General features: G+C 44.4%; 1 protein-coding gene across 1 annotated transcript in view; it reads right to left on the bottom strand.

Annotated features, from left to right (window-relative positions):
- Positions 1–17,674, bottom strand: part of TFCP2L1 (transcription factor CP2 like 1) — a 32,426-nt gene extending 14,752 nt beyond the window's left edge. The window contains exons 1-2 of the mRNA XM_061370105.1: positions 17,503–17,674; positions 13,109–13,260 (exon numbers count right to left, since the gene is read on the bottom strand). Coding sequence (XP_061226089.1) covers positions 13,109–13,260; positions 17,503–17,564 — 214 coding nt within the window. The 5' untranslated portion in view covers positions 17,565–17,674. The remainder of the gene's footprint in view (positions 1–13,108; positions 13,261–17,502) is intronic.
- Between the last annotated feature and the right edge of the window lie 1,995 nt (positions 17,675–19,669).

The raw sequence follows: 19,669 nt of genomic DNA, 5'->3' as shown, positions 1-19,669 counted from the left end.
CAGATGTTTGCACAACACTCCTACTGATGTCAATAGGAGTTCTGCAAACAGGAAATAATCCCTGAATCCAGCAAGTGGCTTAGGGGACAGGGAGAAGGGAGAACAAACCATATGAAGTGCCAAATTAAGCACTGGAAACATGCATAGATCTTAACCCATCTCTTTGAGCATAAGTAAACCAAGATGACAACAGTGACCTTCCTTTGAAGCTTACTGGGCAACAAAAGTGCATTTTGTAATTGACAGTCCCAAAATTGAGGTCTTACGTGCTTTAATTCAAGAGACTTTCTAATGTTCCCTCTGATACACACTATTTTTCACTTGGCAATTTTTAGAGAGATTTACATGTCTGCTCACATAATCAACACTGTCGCATTAGCATAAAAAAGATCAAACTCCAATTCTCAAAAATGGTTTTCTCTCATAGAATCATAAAATTGTTTAGCTTGGAAAAGACCCTTAAGATCACCAAGTCCCACCGTTAACTTAGCACTGCCAAATCCACCACTAAACCATGTCCATGAGTGACACATCTGTTTTACTATGTACCTGTGCATATCTTCTACCTGTGTATCTATATTGTATGAAGTACTTGGCTACTCAATGGCTCAATGGGAACAGATTTCACCACCTATAAAGCAATACAGTTCATTACCTCAAACAAATGTACACAACAGACAAGCACCTCTTGCAGTTCATTCTCACACAAATACAAAGCTAATTAATCATTACAGAAAATTAGTTTAGGATTTGACACAATGGGCAACCAAGAGACAGTAAAACACACGTATGACTACTCACATGGTGTAACATGAACAGAGAAATTAAATGGCATGAGAAGTGCTATAGAGGAAGGCAACGGTAGAAGCAGAAGCACTGTCAGCCATTCAACAAGCATCTCAGAAATAAGCAGGGTTTTGGAACACCTTTTTCACACTGATACACTCCTACCCTTTGGTCAGCCTTATTTGTACTGCCAATGAGACAAAAGAAAATAATGAATATAAAAACATTGGCCACATTCCTTTCAAAGTAGCATCAATCACTCAAAAATTCTGCAGCATGCATCTTCCAACCACTTGCATGGGATAGGAATAATAATAATGCAACCTGGCAGACAGCAGGCATTGCACATCTGATGGGAGTGATTTAGCTTGAACAGAGTTAGAAACAGATTCTGCCAACTGGTAAAATTAAAAAAAAACAACCTGTAGTGCAGACAGAGTTAATATTAAATGGAAAGCCAAAGAGGAAATAAAATGCTTTGATGAAAGATATATGGGTCATCTGATGTAAGCCCTGGAACTCAGTTTAGGCCATGAAAAAACTCATGATATTTTATGGTATTTTATGCTAACTGCTTTCCCCTTGACCTCTGAATGTTTAACTCCAGTTACTACACAGAATTGTTATCAAAACAAGCCAAGCTTCAGAAAACATGCAGCTTATTTCCCTCTCTGTGGAACTCTGTCACTGAGAATTTGGTCCCAATTCCTCACGATTCCCTTATATATAAATGTTTTGGTATTGATTTTGAAAAACTCATTCTCCCTAAAAATTATTCCAGAAAATCCACTGCTTTGTGGCTAACGGTACCCATAATTCATTCGTATAGCATGGACAGTGTTCAGTTACTTGCACCTTTATAGCACCAAACTGCTTCGATTGGGGATCTTTTCCTTGAAAAATACCTTCAAAACCTTGTTTACTCTATATTTTCCACCACTACTACCAGCAAAAGTCCTGAAATTGTGAATTACAATCTCAGCCCTGCAACTGTAACAGCTGCAGGAAAAGAAAGCTCTAAAGAATAACTAGTACTTGGATCTGTAAAATGAAGTGTCTAATAGTGACCTAACGAAGCAAGCTGAACTCCCCCTGGCGTCAAAGAGGGCAAAGAAGACACTGAAGCTCTGGTATGCAGATCAATCCTGCAGACTTCACTGACTCACCGATACTAGCAGGCACGGACAGACCATATTCTGCTAAATCTAAACCAATAACAGAGTATTCTTAATCAGGTATCTGATGCTGTAAATAAATGTGGCTGCAATGTGACTAAATCAAACCATATACCCAGTTCCCAAGACAGACTGCAAACAGCTAAGCCCAAAACATACAACCGAAATATAAGGAGTTCTCCTATATAGAGTTTTTCCACCTGTCTCAGATAGAAATACAGATTAATATAGGTTAGACTCCATCTTTCCAAGCCAATCCTTTGTGGTAAAGCTGAAGACATGGCAGAGTAATCTCACAGATGCTGAGACGGCAATGATTTGATTGAACGGTCTGACAAAGTCAGAATCTGGTCCTCAGCTGAGAAGGGTTTAACATCCACTGAGCTCAGATGGAAGGAAGAACCTAAAGAAAACACCTGTGGCAATGGAGAGAAGCAGTTGCAGTTTTGTAGAGTCTCCCTTTACCAGAAGGACATTCCACATTGCCGCATGCTAGTTTTACACCCAGTGCTAACAGCCAGCAATTTGTTGAAATCCTTTTGCTTCCATGCTCTCAACACTGACTATAGCTGTATCATCATAGGCAATACAGTTGGTGACCAGCCTGGTCTCTGGTCACGTAATATTGGGCACATGCATACAGAGGTACCTAAAGCATGTCTATCACTAGCTAAAGTAAGAGGATATTCTGCAAGCTAATCCCCAGGATAGGTGAGGCCAAAGCAGCCTTTTGCCTGCCTGCGTGACCTGGTGCTCACTTCGCACAGAGCTTGCTAGAACTCCTCTTCCCTACCTCAGACAGAGAGCAAAATGATAATAAATACTTAGAAAACCACAGTAAATTCCTGAGATGCAGTCTGTCTCCCAGCTTCACTGAAAGCTTCGGGGGCACCAATAAAAACCTGGGTGGGTGACAACACACTGTAATTTGTGTTTTGAACAGACATTCCCTGAGCAACAGCAAATTTATGCAATCTCCTCCTAGGCTATGGTTTGAGCAACTCTGCTTTACGAACAAGAGTAGTGTCCAACAAAGTAGTAACCACCCAGGTTCAGAGAGTTCCTGCTTGGTGATTCATAAAGCAATCGCATCTATCTTAAAGAGGATTTATAGACTGCTTGCTTTTTCAGCTTTTATCGTCTTTGGTAACTAACACACATTAAATGCAGGCTGGGACAAAAGAACTGAAAGTCAACAATTTGCTATAGATGAAAAATAATTTGGTTCAACACAGGAACACTTTCACCCACTCAAAAGGTACAAGCCATAATACCTTAACTGATTTCCATTCCTGGGATTTAGTCAGCCATCAGGAATTTTAGGCCATTTCTGATTATAAAAGATTATCATTATTTCAAGCTCAAAGCTACATTTTGTTCAAAGGTTATTTGCTCGACAGCCACAATATCTTCCTTGCTTTCTTTATTGTTTTGGCGTTATGTTTTAAAGGCCACTTGCACTACATATTTTGTGGTTTTCTGCATGATACACCAATACAATATGCTAATTTCCAACTAAGATGCTGATGTTCCAGACCAGTATGAATCAGGCCTTACTTAATCTAGCCAAGTAGTCTGCTTCCCTTTCCAGCAATTAATTAAACCCTAACCTTAGACTAAGCAATATCGCCAACAAAAGTCTGTGGAAAGATAAAAAAATGACTGGGAGTCCTCTTTCTCAGAATGGATCCACACAGCACTAGACAGAACCAGCCTGGAAACTGTTTGATTATTAAGCCAAGCTGGCCAATAAAAATTCCATTTAGCAACTTTATATGGACATCCTAAATAGTGCACAGATAAAGGCAAAGGAATGCTGACAGTCAAATGCAGCACACAGAAGGAGGGGGAGGAAAATAAGAAGGCATTTATCCTCCCAGACCAAAGCACATCCAGCAATCAGGAGGATCACCTTTGAGACAGCTGAATGCAACTCTTCAGAGTGTCAGGCACACACAGATATTTTTCTGACAAGAAAGATTAAGGAACCCCCAGGGTAAACAGGCAAGAGAGATAGAGCTGGCATCTGAACTTGCATGCTTGATTTCCCACACCTTTTTGCCAGCCAAAAGCAGAAATAAATATAAGACTTGCTGAAGTGGCCCATGTGTGGAGGAAGGACAGAATCCTCCGTCTCCAGGTCACAAATGGCAGTGGATGTTCTGCAGTTGCTTACTGCAGCCTCATTTGACAAGATGCTTTAGGAGATATTTATCCAGTGGATATTATGAATTCACCAGCTACACAATAGGCCACCCTGAAAGCTTCCTCTATGCTAGGAACATGGAAATCCTGCTAAGGAGGACCAACTGTGGGACAGGAAATGCAAAAGGAACACAAGAGTCATCCTAACACTTTAGGACCCATTTTGCCTCACACCTCATCTTGAACGCAGCACTGAGTTATAAGCACCCAGAGATGGAGCAGACTGAATACAGCCAGCCCTTTCCTGGCCATATCTTCCCAGTTTCTGGTATTCAGTGTCCAGACCATATCCATATTAGTCATGACCAGTCCAGTCCATGCCCAGTCATGACCAGTGCTCCTCTTTTGTATGGTCTTCTTCCAAACTTACACTGTGGCAATAAGAACTGCAATTTACACATGCCTTGCTTTAGTATTCAGTTTCGCCCTTCACCTGCCTCCTGGCTGTTTCCCTTTGCAGCAAAGCTACCTTAGCTCCACTGTGTTTCTGTACCCATCTGACTTCAGCACTGAGGATACCTACTGTAATTGCCATTACCACCAGGGTAGCAAAGACTACAAGAACACAACAGAACAATTCAACTACTAACTCTACTACCACACCACAGAGTCTCACTGTCATCACGCCTCTTCGTATGTTTTTTCCTCCTTTTACAATTTGCCCCCAGCTCAAGAGGGTTTCCCAGCTCCCTCCTTGCTCTTTCCCTACCTCTTTCTTGTGGGAAAGCCAAACACATGCCTCAGAGCCAAGTCTGCTAGAGGAAAAATGCAATGCTCATTTACTATACGAACATTTGGCTGAGCCCTACTCTTCCCAGACTTTTGAAGATGGTCTTTTTTACAGTGGTGACACTTCATAGCTAATAGGCACTAAAAGAAACACTCGTTTGCAGCGGTTTCCACTCAAAAGAGAGGGAGGTACATTTAATTCCTCCAATACTGTAGTCTAACTTTGAATCAAGGAAACAAAACCAGTCAGTAGACAAAGAAACACTCCCAGCTGCTAAGTTCACTATGTGCACTTGGGCTTCTCTTGCATAGACCTCACCCATTTTGTTGGGCCCCACCTAATCTCAGACATGGTACAAAACTTTGATTTTTAATATAAATTAATTGGTGAAGAAATTATTATGGAAAGCTGAAAAAAATATATGCCCTGTGAAAATTTCTTCCTGTATTTCCACTTCTCTAGCATGTACTTGAAACACTCAGGACTATCTTAGTCACATCTGTCCAGCTCAGAAAACCTCAGCCCCCTCTGTGTAAGTAAAAAATACAGGCTTTTTCTGGTTCCAACCTGTTCTAAGTCAATTTGGACAACAGGTTTTATAGCTCTGTAAGAGTAGCTTTGTGTGTAATATTTACTTGAGTTTCAGATAACTAAGAAGAATGGTCCTGGGTGAGGGTGCTGAAGAGGGATGCAGAAGAGCTGAGTATGAGTCCTGACCCCTGCAGCAGCCTCCCTCAGATGCCCTCAGGTAAGTCACTTCCTTCATGACATTTCTACAGTAAGAAAGTGAGAGAAAATAAGTCTCACTCAGAACCTACCCATGCAGCAGGGGAGAAGATGTGACTGGCAATCATCCCAAGGCAGGCTGTACCTTCAACACCAGTCACAAATCTGGCATCAAGCTAGGACAAGAAGCTTACTGTCCAGACACTTGCTGACTAGTTTCAGAAACACGTAATAAATGCTTGGTAGGAAGCAAAGGGGGGAAAAAAAGAAAAGTGGGGTTTTTTTTCCCATCCTTTCTAGAAAAAGGGTACATTACTCCCCAAAAAATGTGTATTACTCCTATAAAAACAGCTAAACATGTCAAAACTACAGTATTCCTCAAGCTTCCTATTACCACCTAAAACATGATCTTTTAGACACCTCAAATTAGAGTAAGCTAACTGGAAAATTTCCATGTCTTCTCAGATAGGTACATTGATACAAACATAAAATACTGTAAAATCACAGGCAAAACGTCACTATCATATTTATAGGAATCTCAAAATAGATATGGATAATGGCAGAAAGTAAAAAAGTGACATGGAATATAAGGAAAGAATTTTACAGATACTCTCTTACTTCTCACTACACCCAGAAGATCTTCTGAGCACTTCCTTCCTTCACAGATACTGAAGATTTATGGAAGTGGAAGAACAAAATCAGCCTAGGCTTCCAGTAGGAGTTGTGCACAGGCTACAGTCCAGCAAGTTCACAATCCCATTTGAATTTCATCCAGATGTTAGCAACAAAAGAAAGGATTATAGAAAGAATGGAAAATTTGGTTAAAAGACAACTGATATTCTAGTTTCCTAGGGACAACAGAAGTCAGATGCTCTACTTATGCAGAGGTGCCCTGTCATCTGAAGCAAGATTCATAGTGGGCTTAAGGATGGTGTGGTTTGAAGACAGTGCTGTTTATCCTGGGCTGCCAAGTGAAGACAGAGCTGCCAAACATATGGGGAAATTGCTGCCAGCACAATTAATGGCTTCAGCTGAGACACCAGAACCTTCTCAGAGCTGTGTTAAAAGTCAGGCAGGAGACAAATTCCTTCTCCAAAGATGAAGAGGTGCAACACAAGAACCAAAACCACAGAGTAACTAGTCTCAGAAACGGGAAAGACAAAGCAGCTTCATTATACATTTTTTAAGCCATCCAAACTCAGGAAGAGTGTGGAAAGGGGTCAAGGAGCAGTACAGAACCCTACAATGATGAGGGATCAAGGATGCATAAGTGGGCATCTACCAGGGAGCATCTCATATTAACAGTGTCAGTGACATAAAGTCACCGTTGTGCTGGTGATCCCAGGCGAGGGTGGAGCGCATGCTCACACAGGAGAGGCCACCAGCAGCACAGCTCCTGGAAATACCCAGGGCCTGGTCAGTAACGGCAGTGATTGTCAGGAAAAGAAGCAGCTCTTAGCTTGGGACAAAGCAAAAATATCCCACAAATAGAGCTATGATTAAACCAGAAGCACACCCAAGCAGAGTTGGTCACTCAGCCTTCTCTACACTTCATTTAGGCAAATAAAGAATTGTTCCAGGAAAACTACAAACATTCAGACAGTTGTGACCCCATAAAAACTCAATTACGTAGGAGTTAACGTCAATACAAACCAGCTTTTTCTATTTACTGTAAATCTCAAGTGCTTAAAACTGGGTTCTCTGGCTGCAGAAGATTAGACAACCGAATTTGAACTTTAGACTTTTTAAAAGAGGCAAAGGTTCTTCTTTTGCCTTCTGTTGTAAGCAATTTCATCCCCTACCCAAGCAATGAGCAATCACCTTCAAGGTGTCCTCTTCACCTGCTCACTGCCCAGTGCTTTCTCCACCTTTCTTTGTAGGAGAAACCAGAACAGGCCTGCAGTGAGCTGAGGCAGGACAAAACCCAGCAGATTTTCAACATAACAGTTTAAAGTGTACCCATTCGTGCACATATGCCTCAAACCTGGATGCATGCATTTGCACCTGAGGGCTGAAACCTTGGGCTTTCGTTTAAGTATGACCCAGACTAAAATTAAGTCCATCTTTAGCTTCATGAGACATCTGTTGCTTATGTACCTCTACATCAATGCTCCCAATATTGTCACAGACCTTCTCGGATGTCAGTGGTTTTCTCTCATGGTGTGGGGTTTTGGCTTGTTTGTTTTCTGGACTGTCTAGGACTGGCAATAAAGATGACTCCTGGAAGACACTGTAAAGTAGAGATGGCCAGCCTGCCTAACCTTAACCAGCTGTATACTAAAATCCTCACATGGCCAAGAACCACACATCTGGAGAGCTGAACAGAGCCCAGGAAAATTGTACAGGCAGGTGGCAGCCAGTGACTCCAAAGTACCACTGTGGGACAGGGCTGGATTTGTCATACAGCCTGCCCTCAGTGACCCTCTGCTATTAACCTTAACCACCCTTTGAGTAATTTAGATCTGAGACTCTGAGCCAACCCAACGCTGGTCATGAAGCAAAATCATGGGTTGAATAGCTCACGGTCCACATGTGGTCGACTAACCAATTCCCTTGGGCAATGACTTTCAGGTTTTTGTGGGTTTTGGCTTTCTGATTTGTTTTTTAGGGGGATAATTTTATTTTCCCACATTTATTAGCATGCAGATCTACTGTACAGTGCTTGTTTCCTCCACATTCCTCCTGCTGCAATTTCTGGAACCACCTTCAGTACTCCCATTTCTCTCCACATTTGAAACTAGTTTCAACCAGCCATGGTCAAACCACACCCCATACGACTGCACACCATGGAATATACAACTACATCAAGCCCTCTTGCTAAAGCAGTGGTTTGTAATATGGTTGCTGGTTGACTGTTTGTCTGAAAATCCCTATCCACAGGAGACACTGAAATAGCGCTGAAAGGCAGGCCAGCTCCAAAAATGTTAGGCGATGTTTGTGCAGCAGACCTCTGGACAGTGTAGCTGTTGACAGATGTGATCCCTGACCAGAGGAGCGATGCCAGCAGCAGCTCCTAATGCAAGGACAGCACCTTTACCAGTTCCGTGCACTGAAGGCAGAGTGATGTTAGGACACCATACTAATAGGGCTATACTTTGTCCCATCATATGAATAATCCTGCTGAGATCCAGTAAAAATCACTTCATGTAGGAACTGCTCTAAGGATTAGCAAACCAAGATCATGTTGAATTTGGGCTAGCAGGACTCTGGCTCCAAGTTTCCCAAGGAATGTGGGAATGCATGGCAGAGAAGAGATCAGGAAAGACAAGTGTAATGAGTCAACCTTTGGAAGCCAAACTAAGGATCTGACTCTAGTTACTTCATTTACAGGCTGGTTCTAGAGCTGCAGCCAGCAAGCACTCATGGTTTCAAACTGGAGCAGACAAGCTGAGGAGCCTGCTACTGCTGAATGTCCCCAAGTCAACTTAACACAATAGCTAAGCTCACTCCTCTGTGCTCCCTCAGAAATGTTCCCCCTGACCTTGCTGAAAACACTGGTCTCCAGCTCAAGAGTCTTCTCTGCTTCCTCCTTGGCCTTTGTGGAGGGCCCAGGCCAAAGACCTCTTCCTCCTCAGTGCCACTGACCATCTCCCTGGGTCTATCCAGCAAAAAGCAAGGCTCGTGAGAAGTCATTACGCTCCACAAGCCTGAAGCCCTCTCACATTTGTACACAAACACAACCACTGGACAGCCCTTCTTCCTAGCCAATATGAGACCCTTTTAAGATGTCATCTGATTCTCTCCTCCAGTTCCTCTATGGTACTTGGCCTTCAACTTGACTACCCAGTTCTCTCAGCTTACCCCTCTCCATAGCTCTGTCAGACCTGACCTTTTTTCCGTCTAGTTGTGCACATGAACGATTTCCTGAGCTGTCCAGTCACCACTGAACCAGTCACCTGTGGAGCATTTCAGGGCAGGGAGCAGAGTGCTTCATGGTGACAAATGGTCTTATCGAATGGTGAAGAGCTCAAGTCAGGAAGGAACATCTGGACAGCAAGTGGCGGCAAGCGTCACACAGCAAGCAGCAAACCCGAAACCCAGTTCTCATAATTTGGACAAATAACCACATGGGATGCCTTCGTATGTGCCTTACTAGGAGGCAGCTGTGACTGATGCTTTCTATCAGAGCAGACAGGGTGGAGGGACATCCATTAATGAAGTTACCCATTTGCTAAAGTAATCCATCACAAAACTCAAGCATACAAGGAAGAAGAGAAGTTTTATGTAACAATGTTTGGCCAGACTATGATAAGCACAGAAAGAGGGTAAGGTGCAAGAGCTGCCCCTTTGCTTACAGTCAGCATAAGGTGAAGGGAATGGGCTAAACTGCTCCATGAGATGGCTATGGTACTACAGCTGAGTCACAGTGCTCTGGAGTCAGTCAGCTCTTCTGCCATGCTGGTAGTATTGGCTCCAGAGACCTGGGCCGTCTCGAGGTCCCCTTCACATACCTCCCCCAGGCTCATACAATCCAATTCAGTTACTGGGATTGATTTTCTGTCAGGGCCTTTAACTTACATGGACCTCTAGCACAGGCAGAACAATAGAGATCAGTGTGGCAGCACTTGGGTGGGATTCCAGGGCATGTGTTGAGAAGGTCAAATTAAAGAGATGCAGCACCCTCCTCTGGTTTTGGAGAAGGATTGGGAAATAACCTACGCAACAGGTACCTGCTGGAAAACTATGTCGCCCAAGAATCAAAAGAGGTCCCCCCGGACAAGTGCTGCTGAAAGGAGAAGAAAGTTTGACTCAGGCACTTTAATTTTTGCTTTTGAAGAGACACAGTTTTTTATTCCAGAAGGTCAATGCATGAGGTCAATGAATTGCTTTTAACATAAATGTCATGAAAAAGACCAGATACCCTTTTATGTAGAAGTTCTTAAACAGGAACTTCTAAGTGAAATGGGAGTACCTGTCAACTCAAATTGATTCTTTGTCCTGAAATTGCAAGACAAATCCTCATCTATTTTTAACCCCAAGCACTGTCCGCACTGATATCCCACCAACAGAAATTAAGACTCCCCAGCTCCGTCCACAGCTCATTGAAAGGCATGTCCAGCATGCTCTTCTCCCCCTATCTGCAGTTACCTTCAATGAACCCAAGAAGCTTCCCACAGCATATCCACATGGGCGTAGACTCCAGCCCCTTTTTCCTACCTAGCACAGGAAAGGGATTTTGGTTTAAGGGACTTAGTACCACAGCAGACTACATGTCAGACAAATTTACAGTCAAGGCCTACCCTTGCTACCTGAAAGGGTCAGTGCTGGGAGCAAAAGTGCGGCCAATGGTGTGGACTCTGAAGCAACCTGCTTGAGTGGAGCAGAATGGCTTTTAAATTAGGTACATGGCACAAGTTCAAGGGGGAGGAGGGGGGGAACAAAACCAAAACAAATACCCCCCCCCAAAAAAAAAAAACCAAACAAAAACAAACAGCATCCATCTATATACAGACAGCCTTGAATTTCAGGAGGTTTGGGGTTTTATCCAAGAAATCCAGAGCATTTTAGTGTAAGGAGGAAGACATATTTCTTGGGATATTAAATGAGGTAAGGATGCTCCTGTGAAGGTGGCAGGCAGATGCAAAGCTCTTGCCAAGAGGAACAGAAAGCAGCAAGCTATTCAACTGTCAGAAGCTCACCACCTTTTACCACTTATCACTCTAAAGACCCTCTAGGAAGAAGTGCTGTTTCCATCCACTGTGGCAAGCCAACAGCACTACAGAGTGCCCACATCTTCCCCCAGTACCTTCCCAACTCTCCCCCACTGCACAGCTCCTGCCAGACTCATCCCTTCTTTGTTCCTCCAGGCCCATCCAGCTTCATGCTCTCCAGGGTGTATTCTGCAAGGACATATCCGACCTTCCCCCTTGAGGGATGAAAGACAGATGCAGAAGATACCCAACAGCTGGTGGTCTGGCAAGGAAATAGGTCAGTGCTGTGTCCAGATGAAGCTGGAGAAAGCCTAACACAGCACGGTCTATCTGCAAAGGCAGCAACAGTCTTACTCTGCACAGGAAAATGTAGACTACTCTAGTCACAAGTTTTGTAGTTGGTGTTTCTGTTCATTTGTTTGGGGTTTTTTTGTTGGTTTGGTTTTTTTTAACTCACTGTATTGTGTGAAGAGTGGTCTAACTTCTGCCCCCAAAAGCAAGTTAAAAATAAAATAATAAAAAAAAAGCAGGTAGGCGCTGCCTCATGTATGCTAAAATGTTTGGCCATCAACTGCTTTTCACAACAGAAAACCTTTTACTCTGAAACAGGACAGATTTGTGTTTGACAAGAAAGATTAATTTCCATTTCACCCTTGATGTGCTCTGTATCACCTCCTGGAGTCTGCTATTTGGATGGATAAATGCGGAGGACACAGTCATCTCTAGCATCTTTTGATGCTGGGAGCCAGTACACTGCCAGCTTATGCAACAGGAAACATCTGGCTCCTTGAGCAGAGCCTGCAGCAGTTGGCCATCTTTCCATGGGGGCTCCATGCCCCCTACCAGGTAGCAACACAGATCCAGCAGCCAGACACACCTGAGGTCAGAGTCCAAAGGAGGTCATGGCTCTGCTTTGCACAAGCATTCACAGAAAACTTAGTCAGAGAAGCACCAAAGCAAGCTTCATGCTTGGTGTACAAAAAGCTTAGAGCTGGGACAGTGCCCTGAAGCAGGAAAGGGTCTCAGTAGCAGGGCTGACAGCCTTCAGCTTGTTGCTAGGCTAATGCCTTTGTTTACAACCTGGTAGAAAATAAGTTTAGTTAGGTTTTAGCATAATCTGTGCCTGGAGAGGTCGGATTTCTCCCAGGACCCACACAGAGGAGGTGCTGCAAAGTGACAGTCAAATACCAACCACAGATGTATCTGCACAAATTCTGCCAAAGGTAAGGGGGAAGCCAAGGGAAACACATAGTGTTTGTTTATCCAGGAGTAAAAAATATCCCATGAGGTCTGTTATAGAGGACTGCTGCACTGAACCCAAGCAACTTGACAAGTTAGGAACAGAGCACTGCCACATCACCCAGCCAGTGGGGGAGCAATGTCATACCCTGCCCAGAACACCAAGGAGCGCTTGGATACCTGCTAACTGCTCTGACAATGCCCTCCAGCAGCGCCTGGGGACTTGCAATGTTAAGAGCCCTCCCCAACCCAAAGTTTGCCAATATGCTTAATCAAATTGGCCTTTTGAGATCAAGGTAGGAGGCTGCAGTTTAGGCTGTCCGAAATCAAGCACAGTACAGGGAATTGTGCATGCCATAATGATGCTCTAAGTAAATGGTTAAAACACTGGTACTTGATTATTTTATAACAGTTGAAAATCTGGTATATAAACGTGAAAAATTAAATGCTCCTCCTTTCCTCCAACCCCCTCCCAATCTCTATCCCTCTTTTTCCCCATCCCACTACCCCCTGGTAAAGCACAAGTATGAGATTAAATCTGTCTCATTAACTATTCCTGGGAAATATACCCTCCTTCAGTGTAGTGCAAACCCCACCTTGGTTGAGATAGGTCAGGGTTTCTTCGTGCAGTTTCACAGCAGGTGATGTGGCTGTGCAGAGGACATACTGAAAGGGTGGCAATTTAGCGTCATTCTCAGGAGACAGCTGAGGTTCTTCCTGCTTGAAGATCGGCAGTGCAAGGACATCTCTGCAACACAGAATTCACACACATTCACTCAGAAAGACTCTACAGAATCCTAGCCTCAACCTGTGCTTGATTCTCATGCTCTGAGATAATAGAAATGGCCTCTGGAGAAACAGTGAGTTATGACAGCTAAGCAAGAAAGAATTCAGCCTGTATAATGTAATAAGGCAACTTCTGCCTCTCGGATGTCGGCACTGGGCACAAAAGAACACAGCATTAGCAAAACAGAATATTTCTGAGAATTAATTTATGTTTGCTAAACATAAATTTGATCTGCTTTTCAATAAAGCAGTCTTCCTGATGAGGAAAATATATATATAAAATATAGATTATTCATCCTTGCAGAATTACATTTGTTTAAGAGTTCTCAGGTACCCAGATGAAACACCTTCAGGAAAATAAAGGGCAAGAAAGGGCTCTTTATCCTGACAGCTAAGTGTCAGATTAATAAAATGCCTACAAGTAGCAGCCAATATGAGAAGCAGACACAGCTCTGATGTAGAAAGGAGACATTCAGATAAATGATGACATGAACTGCTGGGTTAATTGACTCATAACATCTCCTTGCACTCTAATAAACCTGGTCCAGAGTTCTCACATAGCTCTTAAGTTCGCATTGGGCTACCTTCATAAATGCACATGCACACAGGTGCTCAGGAGCAGCTTCACTAGGACCTGAACACAGTCCATGTTCTCACTCCTTTCAAGATGTTCATGCTGACCTGCCTTTTAATTCAGCATCAGACTGATCCCAACCCACACTAATCCCCAAGCGGAACAGGTATTAGCAAGGCTGAGAGCACAACAGAATGATTAGTACAAAATGAGATGTCAGGAATAAGCATCCTTATCTCAGCATGCCTGATACTGAAAGACCACATTAGCCTTTCCCATGTCCACTTTTCTGGTCATTGTGTCCACCTACTTAGGACATTAATATCCTTCCAAATTAGGAGGATTATGCTGAGCCCAGAGACAGTTCAAAATAAGAAACAACTCTTTTTTTCCTCCTCCATTTCCTCTAGATGTGTGAAGACTTGAGACTCCCATTACAGAGGCTGCAGTTCTGTGCCTTTCAGTAAACCCATACACAAAAAGCTCTAAGAAAAACTGTTCAGGACCATGCTGGCATGTACGGACATGCTCCCTATGGAAAGAACATTTAGAATTTTCCCCTTGCCTGTTCAGTTAATGATCCACCCTGTGTTCATTCATAGCACCCACAACCTTGAAGGCTACCCAGGTCATGAGTGAAAAGGTGCAGCAGTTTACAGCAAACTGCTGAAGTGCCTGGTTCAAACACAGGTACTCCTATTTATGGCAAAATAGAAGCAGAGAGCAAGCTGTGTGAAAAGAAATACCCATATCTGCATTTTCTCTTACAACCCCTTCGTATTATCACCAACTCAAAAGCATCCAGCCCCATTTGCTTACTGGCAATACTGACCTAATCCCAGCTCTTGACTAACCGCAGTCACAGAGAGGGGTTTTTTTTTCCTTAGTGGTGATGATTTACTACAGTAATGAAGTGACAGAAATGCCTACAACAGATCTCTGAAATAGATCTCATTGCTCTACACGCATGCAGGATCCAATACCACTCCAGAGGAGAGCCACTCACCCCAGATGCTCTTAACACACTTGTCTGCACAGTGCTATCAGAATGAGTGCTGCTTTCCAGATGAGAACAGGTCAAAAACACTGAAGCCTGAAAGCTTCTGCAGAAACCAGCACACAGTCTGGCCTGGGTTTAACATTTAAGGTTGAGATATTTGTACCCCTATTCAGCTGAAGCAGTTGAGAGATTTAGGCAAGGGGAAGTCTAAATCCAAGTACCAAATATCGTATTTCACACAATACTCTTAACACTCTTACACTTGCTGGAACAACTGTGCTATTGCCAAGGACTGCAAGCATGGAGGAATCCATGATTTGGTTTCCAGAAAGTTTCACCGTATTAAAGCACTGACTAAGCCACACAAGTCAATTTTTATTCCTGAACTAATGGCCTGTGGCATTCATAGCTTTGGCTCAAACCCTTCTAAAACATTTCACCTTATTAAAAGCACTCAGAACTTAGAAGGATGTGAGCAACAGATCAAGGCTTAGAAGAATGCCAAAGCTATAGTTATACAAGCCACCGGAATATTTGTTCAGCTCTCTTCAGTTCAGAGCTGCAACTCAAGTTTTTGAAAAAGCAGGCTTTTACAACAGCTTTTATCCTTAAAAAACGGGGGTAGGGGGTAAAGGGATGAAACACCCTTAAGACTCTCCCAGGTTTCATCTTTATGCTAAAGCTTTGCAGCTCTGATCTTAACCAACTGTTAGTTCACTTACATGAAAGGGAGAAAGTTACTTAAGAGTTCAGTCAGCTGGCAGAACTGAGACCAAAATACACACTGGGTTTCCACAAAAACAAATTAATACTTACAAGGACTTTTCTGTAGTATTGTCTTGCTGTAACTACAAATACCACTGAGGTGTGGCAGAACTTACATGGATGTCTAGATATGCGCAACACCTCTGATGTCGACAAGGTATAATTGATAAAAACTTTTCCTACAGCTACTTTAAGGTTTGTACTGTTTCAGCTTCCTGTGCAAAATCATTACAGGTATGGAAAACCTTCAGAAAGGCACAGCTCGGTAGAAAAACACCCCTCAGGAAATGCATACCTTCACACATTCCCGTGGAGAGTAAAGTAGCCAGAATTACAAAACCCAAAGGTTTTATTCAACTGACCTTCCCTGAAACACCTGAGGCCATTCCTGCCATAGAACTGGTTTTAGAGCTTTCACTCCCAGATCAAAACCACCACTGTCACAGAGGCAGGTACTCACTAAAGCTGAAGTTTGTTCCTAAAACACCAACAGGTTACCTTCATACTAGCAGCCTTCCTGCAAGAGCAGGTCCCTCTATCCCCTCCAGCTAGCACCAAACAGGCAAAAATAATCCAATAAGTGTTCTGGCCAATTCAAAGGAATTTGAGTTGTGGGATGAAGCCTGACACAAACTTGATCTTGTAGCAATCGTACGACAAATCCATGGAATTAATGAAGCAGTCTGAGCACCATAAATGCTCTCTAATGCAGACACAGTGCACAAAACTACGAATGCTGATGCTCCTCTGCTTTTATTCCCACTGTCTCAAACTAGTCAGATTTGCAAATCCAAAGCAAGAGAGAACAAGACGCTTGCCACATACATGTTGTTAAGACAGACACTGGGATAGAGTGAGGAAGGTGAAAAACCTTGTATGAAGAAGTGGAGAAGCTGCCAAAAAGCAAGAATCTCATGGTATTTATTACTATTATTAAGTAAAAGAAATAAATATTTTTCAAATATTCGGATAGGGAATAGTTAGGATTATGCATCTCCTTGAAAGGGAAGCATTATCTGTGTTCCAAGTGCTCTGCCTAGACGAACTCGGTGTTCTCTCAACAGCAGTTATTTGGGGGTACACTTTAAAAGGAAGGTGCTTTAGCCACAGCCAAGTCCTCCACCGCTGCAATTCAGCAAATTCACACATCAGCAGAGCAGCAGCAGCAACTTGTACCAGCTGAGAGCTCAGCTTTACATGATCTCAGAAAAAAAAACAAAACAAACATAAGCATCCAGCAGAAAGGAAGCTCCCAAAGTTGCCTGCTTTGACATCTTTTGGAGGGAGGAAATACGGGCTTGTGCTACACGTTACAGACTATTGTTTAGCAGCCCTTGTGCTTAAATTAGGCACATTTAATTAAACACAAATGTGTGGAGGCAGGAAAAAGCTGGTTTAGACAAGCTCAGAAAGTGAAATTTTGAGCTTTTTACCCATCGTCCCAAAACGAAGAGAAAGAAATCCCATCCTCAGAAAACTGGATGTTCTCTTAGTTGCCCAACAGACGCTTTCCACAGGCTTTTGACAGCACTCTGCAACTAGCGCACCTTCTCCCTGCGAGCTGCACTTACCTAAGCCCCTGAGCAGAGGGAAGCCGGCAAAAGCAAAAAAAGCAAAGTTGCAGAGAGTTGTCTAAGGAGGTGCAAGAAAGAAAAAACATAAAAAGAAGGGGAAAAAATAAAAGAGCGCCCGCAGCTCTCAAAACGAGTCAGGAGCGCTCACCCCGGGCGATGCGGCTGCTCCACTGGATGCCGGGTACCGCCAAAGGGTACCGCCAGCAGACACCTTCCCCTTAACCCCCGTGCCCGCCTTAATGCCCTTAACCCGCCAGGGGCTCACGCCGCCCGGGGCCGGCGGGGACTCACCGCAGGTAGCTGCCGGTCGAGTGCTGGTTGTAGTGCTCCGGCTGCGTGTGCCAAAACAGCATCTTGGTGGGCGGCGGGCAAGGCGGGGTGAGAAGGGGTCCCGGTGCCGGCGCGGTCGCTGTGGCCAGGCGGCAGAAGGGAGCCAGCCGGGCTGCCCACCCGAGGCACCCCAAGCACGGCTACTGCCGGTTGGAGCCGCGGTCCCAGCAGCTCCCGGCGTTTTTATGGCTCAGACCCGGCAGCCGCGGGTTGGCCGGGCCGGGGCGCCAGAGCAGGTCGAGCCCTCCCCTCTTCCGCCCCGTCCCGCCCCACCGCCCGCCGCGCGTGGTCCGCGCGCACGAACGGGTGGGAGCGGGTCGGAGGGATGGGAGGGATGGGGCGGAGGCGGCGGGAGGTGGCGTTGACCCGGGAGCGGTGTTTGGCGGGGCGGCGCGGCAGCGATGTACGCGGCGAGCCTGCAGTAGCAGCGTGCAGTGCCGCTGCGGGCAGCGCGGCCTCAGCGGCACCCGGGGCATGCAGAAACCCCAGCTCCGGCCCCGCTCCGGTGGGAGTTGCGATCTGTCCTCCAAACTGTCCATGTTTTGTAGAAGCGAACCTGTGCTCGTCGAACCGGCGGGGTGCCCTGGGAACTCCAGCTGACATCAGAGGCCAACCGTAAAGGCACTGCTCAGGTTCCTTTAAAGTGTCTGGGTTTTTTTTAAGTGAAGGACAGTTGATTGTGTTAGCTCCATGCTGTGTGTCTCTTATACCACCTGTGTTTCATGTTAATATGAACTTCATGTCATCACAGAATCATAGAATGATTCGGGTTAGCAAAGACCTTAAGATCATCTAGTTCCAACTTCCTTACCATGGGCAGGGACACCTTTTACTAGACCAGGTTGCTCAAGACCCTGTCCAACCTGGCCTTGAGCACTGCCAGGTATGGAGCGTTCACAACTTCCTTGGGCAACTCATTCCAGTGCCTCACCACCCTTACAGTAAAGAGCTTCCTCCTTATATCCAATCTAAACTTCCCCTGTTTAAGTTTTAACCCATTCCCACTTCTCATTTTACTACAGTCCCTAATGAAGAGTCCCTCCCCAGCATCCCTGTAGGCCTCTTTCAGATACTGGAAGGCTGCTATGAGGTCTCCACGCAGACTTCTCCAGGATGAAGAGTCCCAGCTTTCTCAGCATGTCAGGGGATATTTTCAGGTGGGGGAGTGAGATGCAAAGTAATTTGCTGGAGGACAGGCAGGAACAAGCAGACAGCGTCAGAGACTAAACCTCACCACTAACCCATCCAAAGCCCTTCTGTCTTTCCTAACTCACCTGCCCTACTCAGTAAGAGAAATCTGTTTCTTTACCTCTTCAAATTGCAGATCCTGATCCTCTCCACAAGGCTATTGATATCTGTCGTTTTCCCACCCCTAGCTCTCAGGGAATCTTCCTGTCCCATCAATCCTTCTATGTTTGATACTTCAGGGAGGGGGAACAAAATGGTAGAGGGGGTTCCCCATTTGGTCATGTCATCTTGTCTGTCCGCCAGCAGGAATGGAAACAGACCCTTGATTACTCTTTAAAAATGTTCCAGTCAGTTTTGCAGGAGAAGACTTCCCACCAACAAGCTTCCTGGTCAAATTTCAGGGAATAAAGGCAGTTTACTCAGGGTAACTGTTGGCATAGATTATTGGGTGCTGCCATATTTTACAGCCAAGATAGCAGCATTTCACTGACATGAAATTTTTATTATCGTGCAATAATTATAGAGTATTGATATTGTTATAGCACGTAGAGGTCATCATTAGGTCGAGCCCGAGAGAGTCAGGTGCAATACAGCTGTAGGCACTGGCAGTTCATGTGCTGATCTGTCATGAGGTGAAGGGCAAGGTAATTTGAAGGGCAGCTAAGTAGCTTCACAGAGGTGCTATGAGGCTTAAGGTTTTTAAGACACATTATTTCAGACTGAGAAATAGCACAAATAAATGTGCCTTTAAGGTGGTTTTTCTTTCCTCTGTGACTACACAGCTAGACAAACACTTGGCTCTTTCAAAGCAAAATGGCTGCAGTTATCTTACTGCTTTTTTACGCTCTCAAAAATATTTATCTGTGCTCACACAACATCTGAACAGCAGCTGCTCAGACCTTGATTGAGCAAAGTCTAAATATAGCTCTTGGATGGAGAA

Source organism: Neopsephotus bourkii, unplaced genomic scaffold (assembly GCF_033783945.1).
Source record: "Neopsephotus bourkii isolate Nb327-2 ecotype Australia unplaced genomic scaffold, CSIRO-AGI_Nbou_v1 NB_1526, whole genome shotgun sequence".
NCBI classification, from domain to species: Eukaryota; Metazoa; Chordata; class Aves; order Psittaciformes; family Psittacidae; genus Neopsephotus; species Neopsephotus bourkii.
Note: the sequence above shows the minus strand (reverse complement) of the source record. Positions and strands in the feature narration are given on the sequence as shown.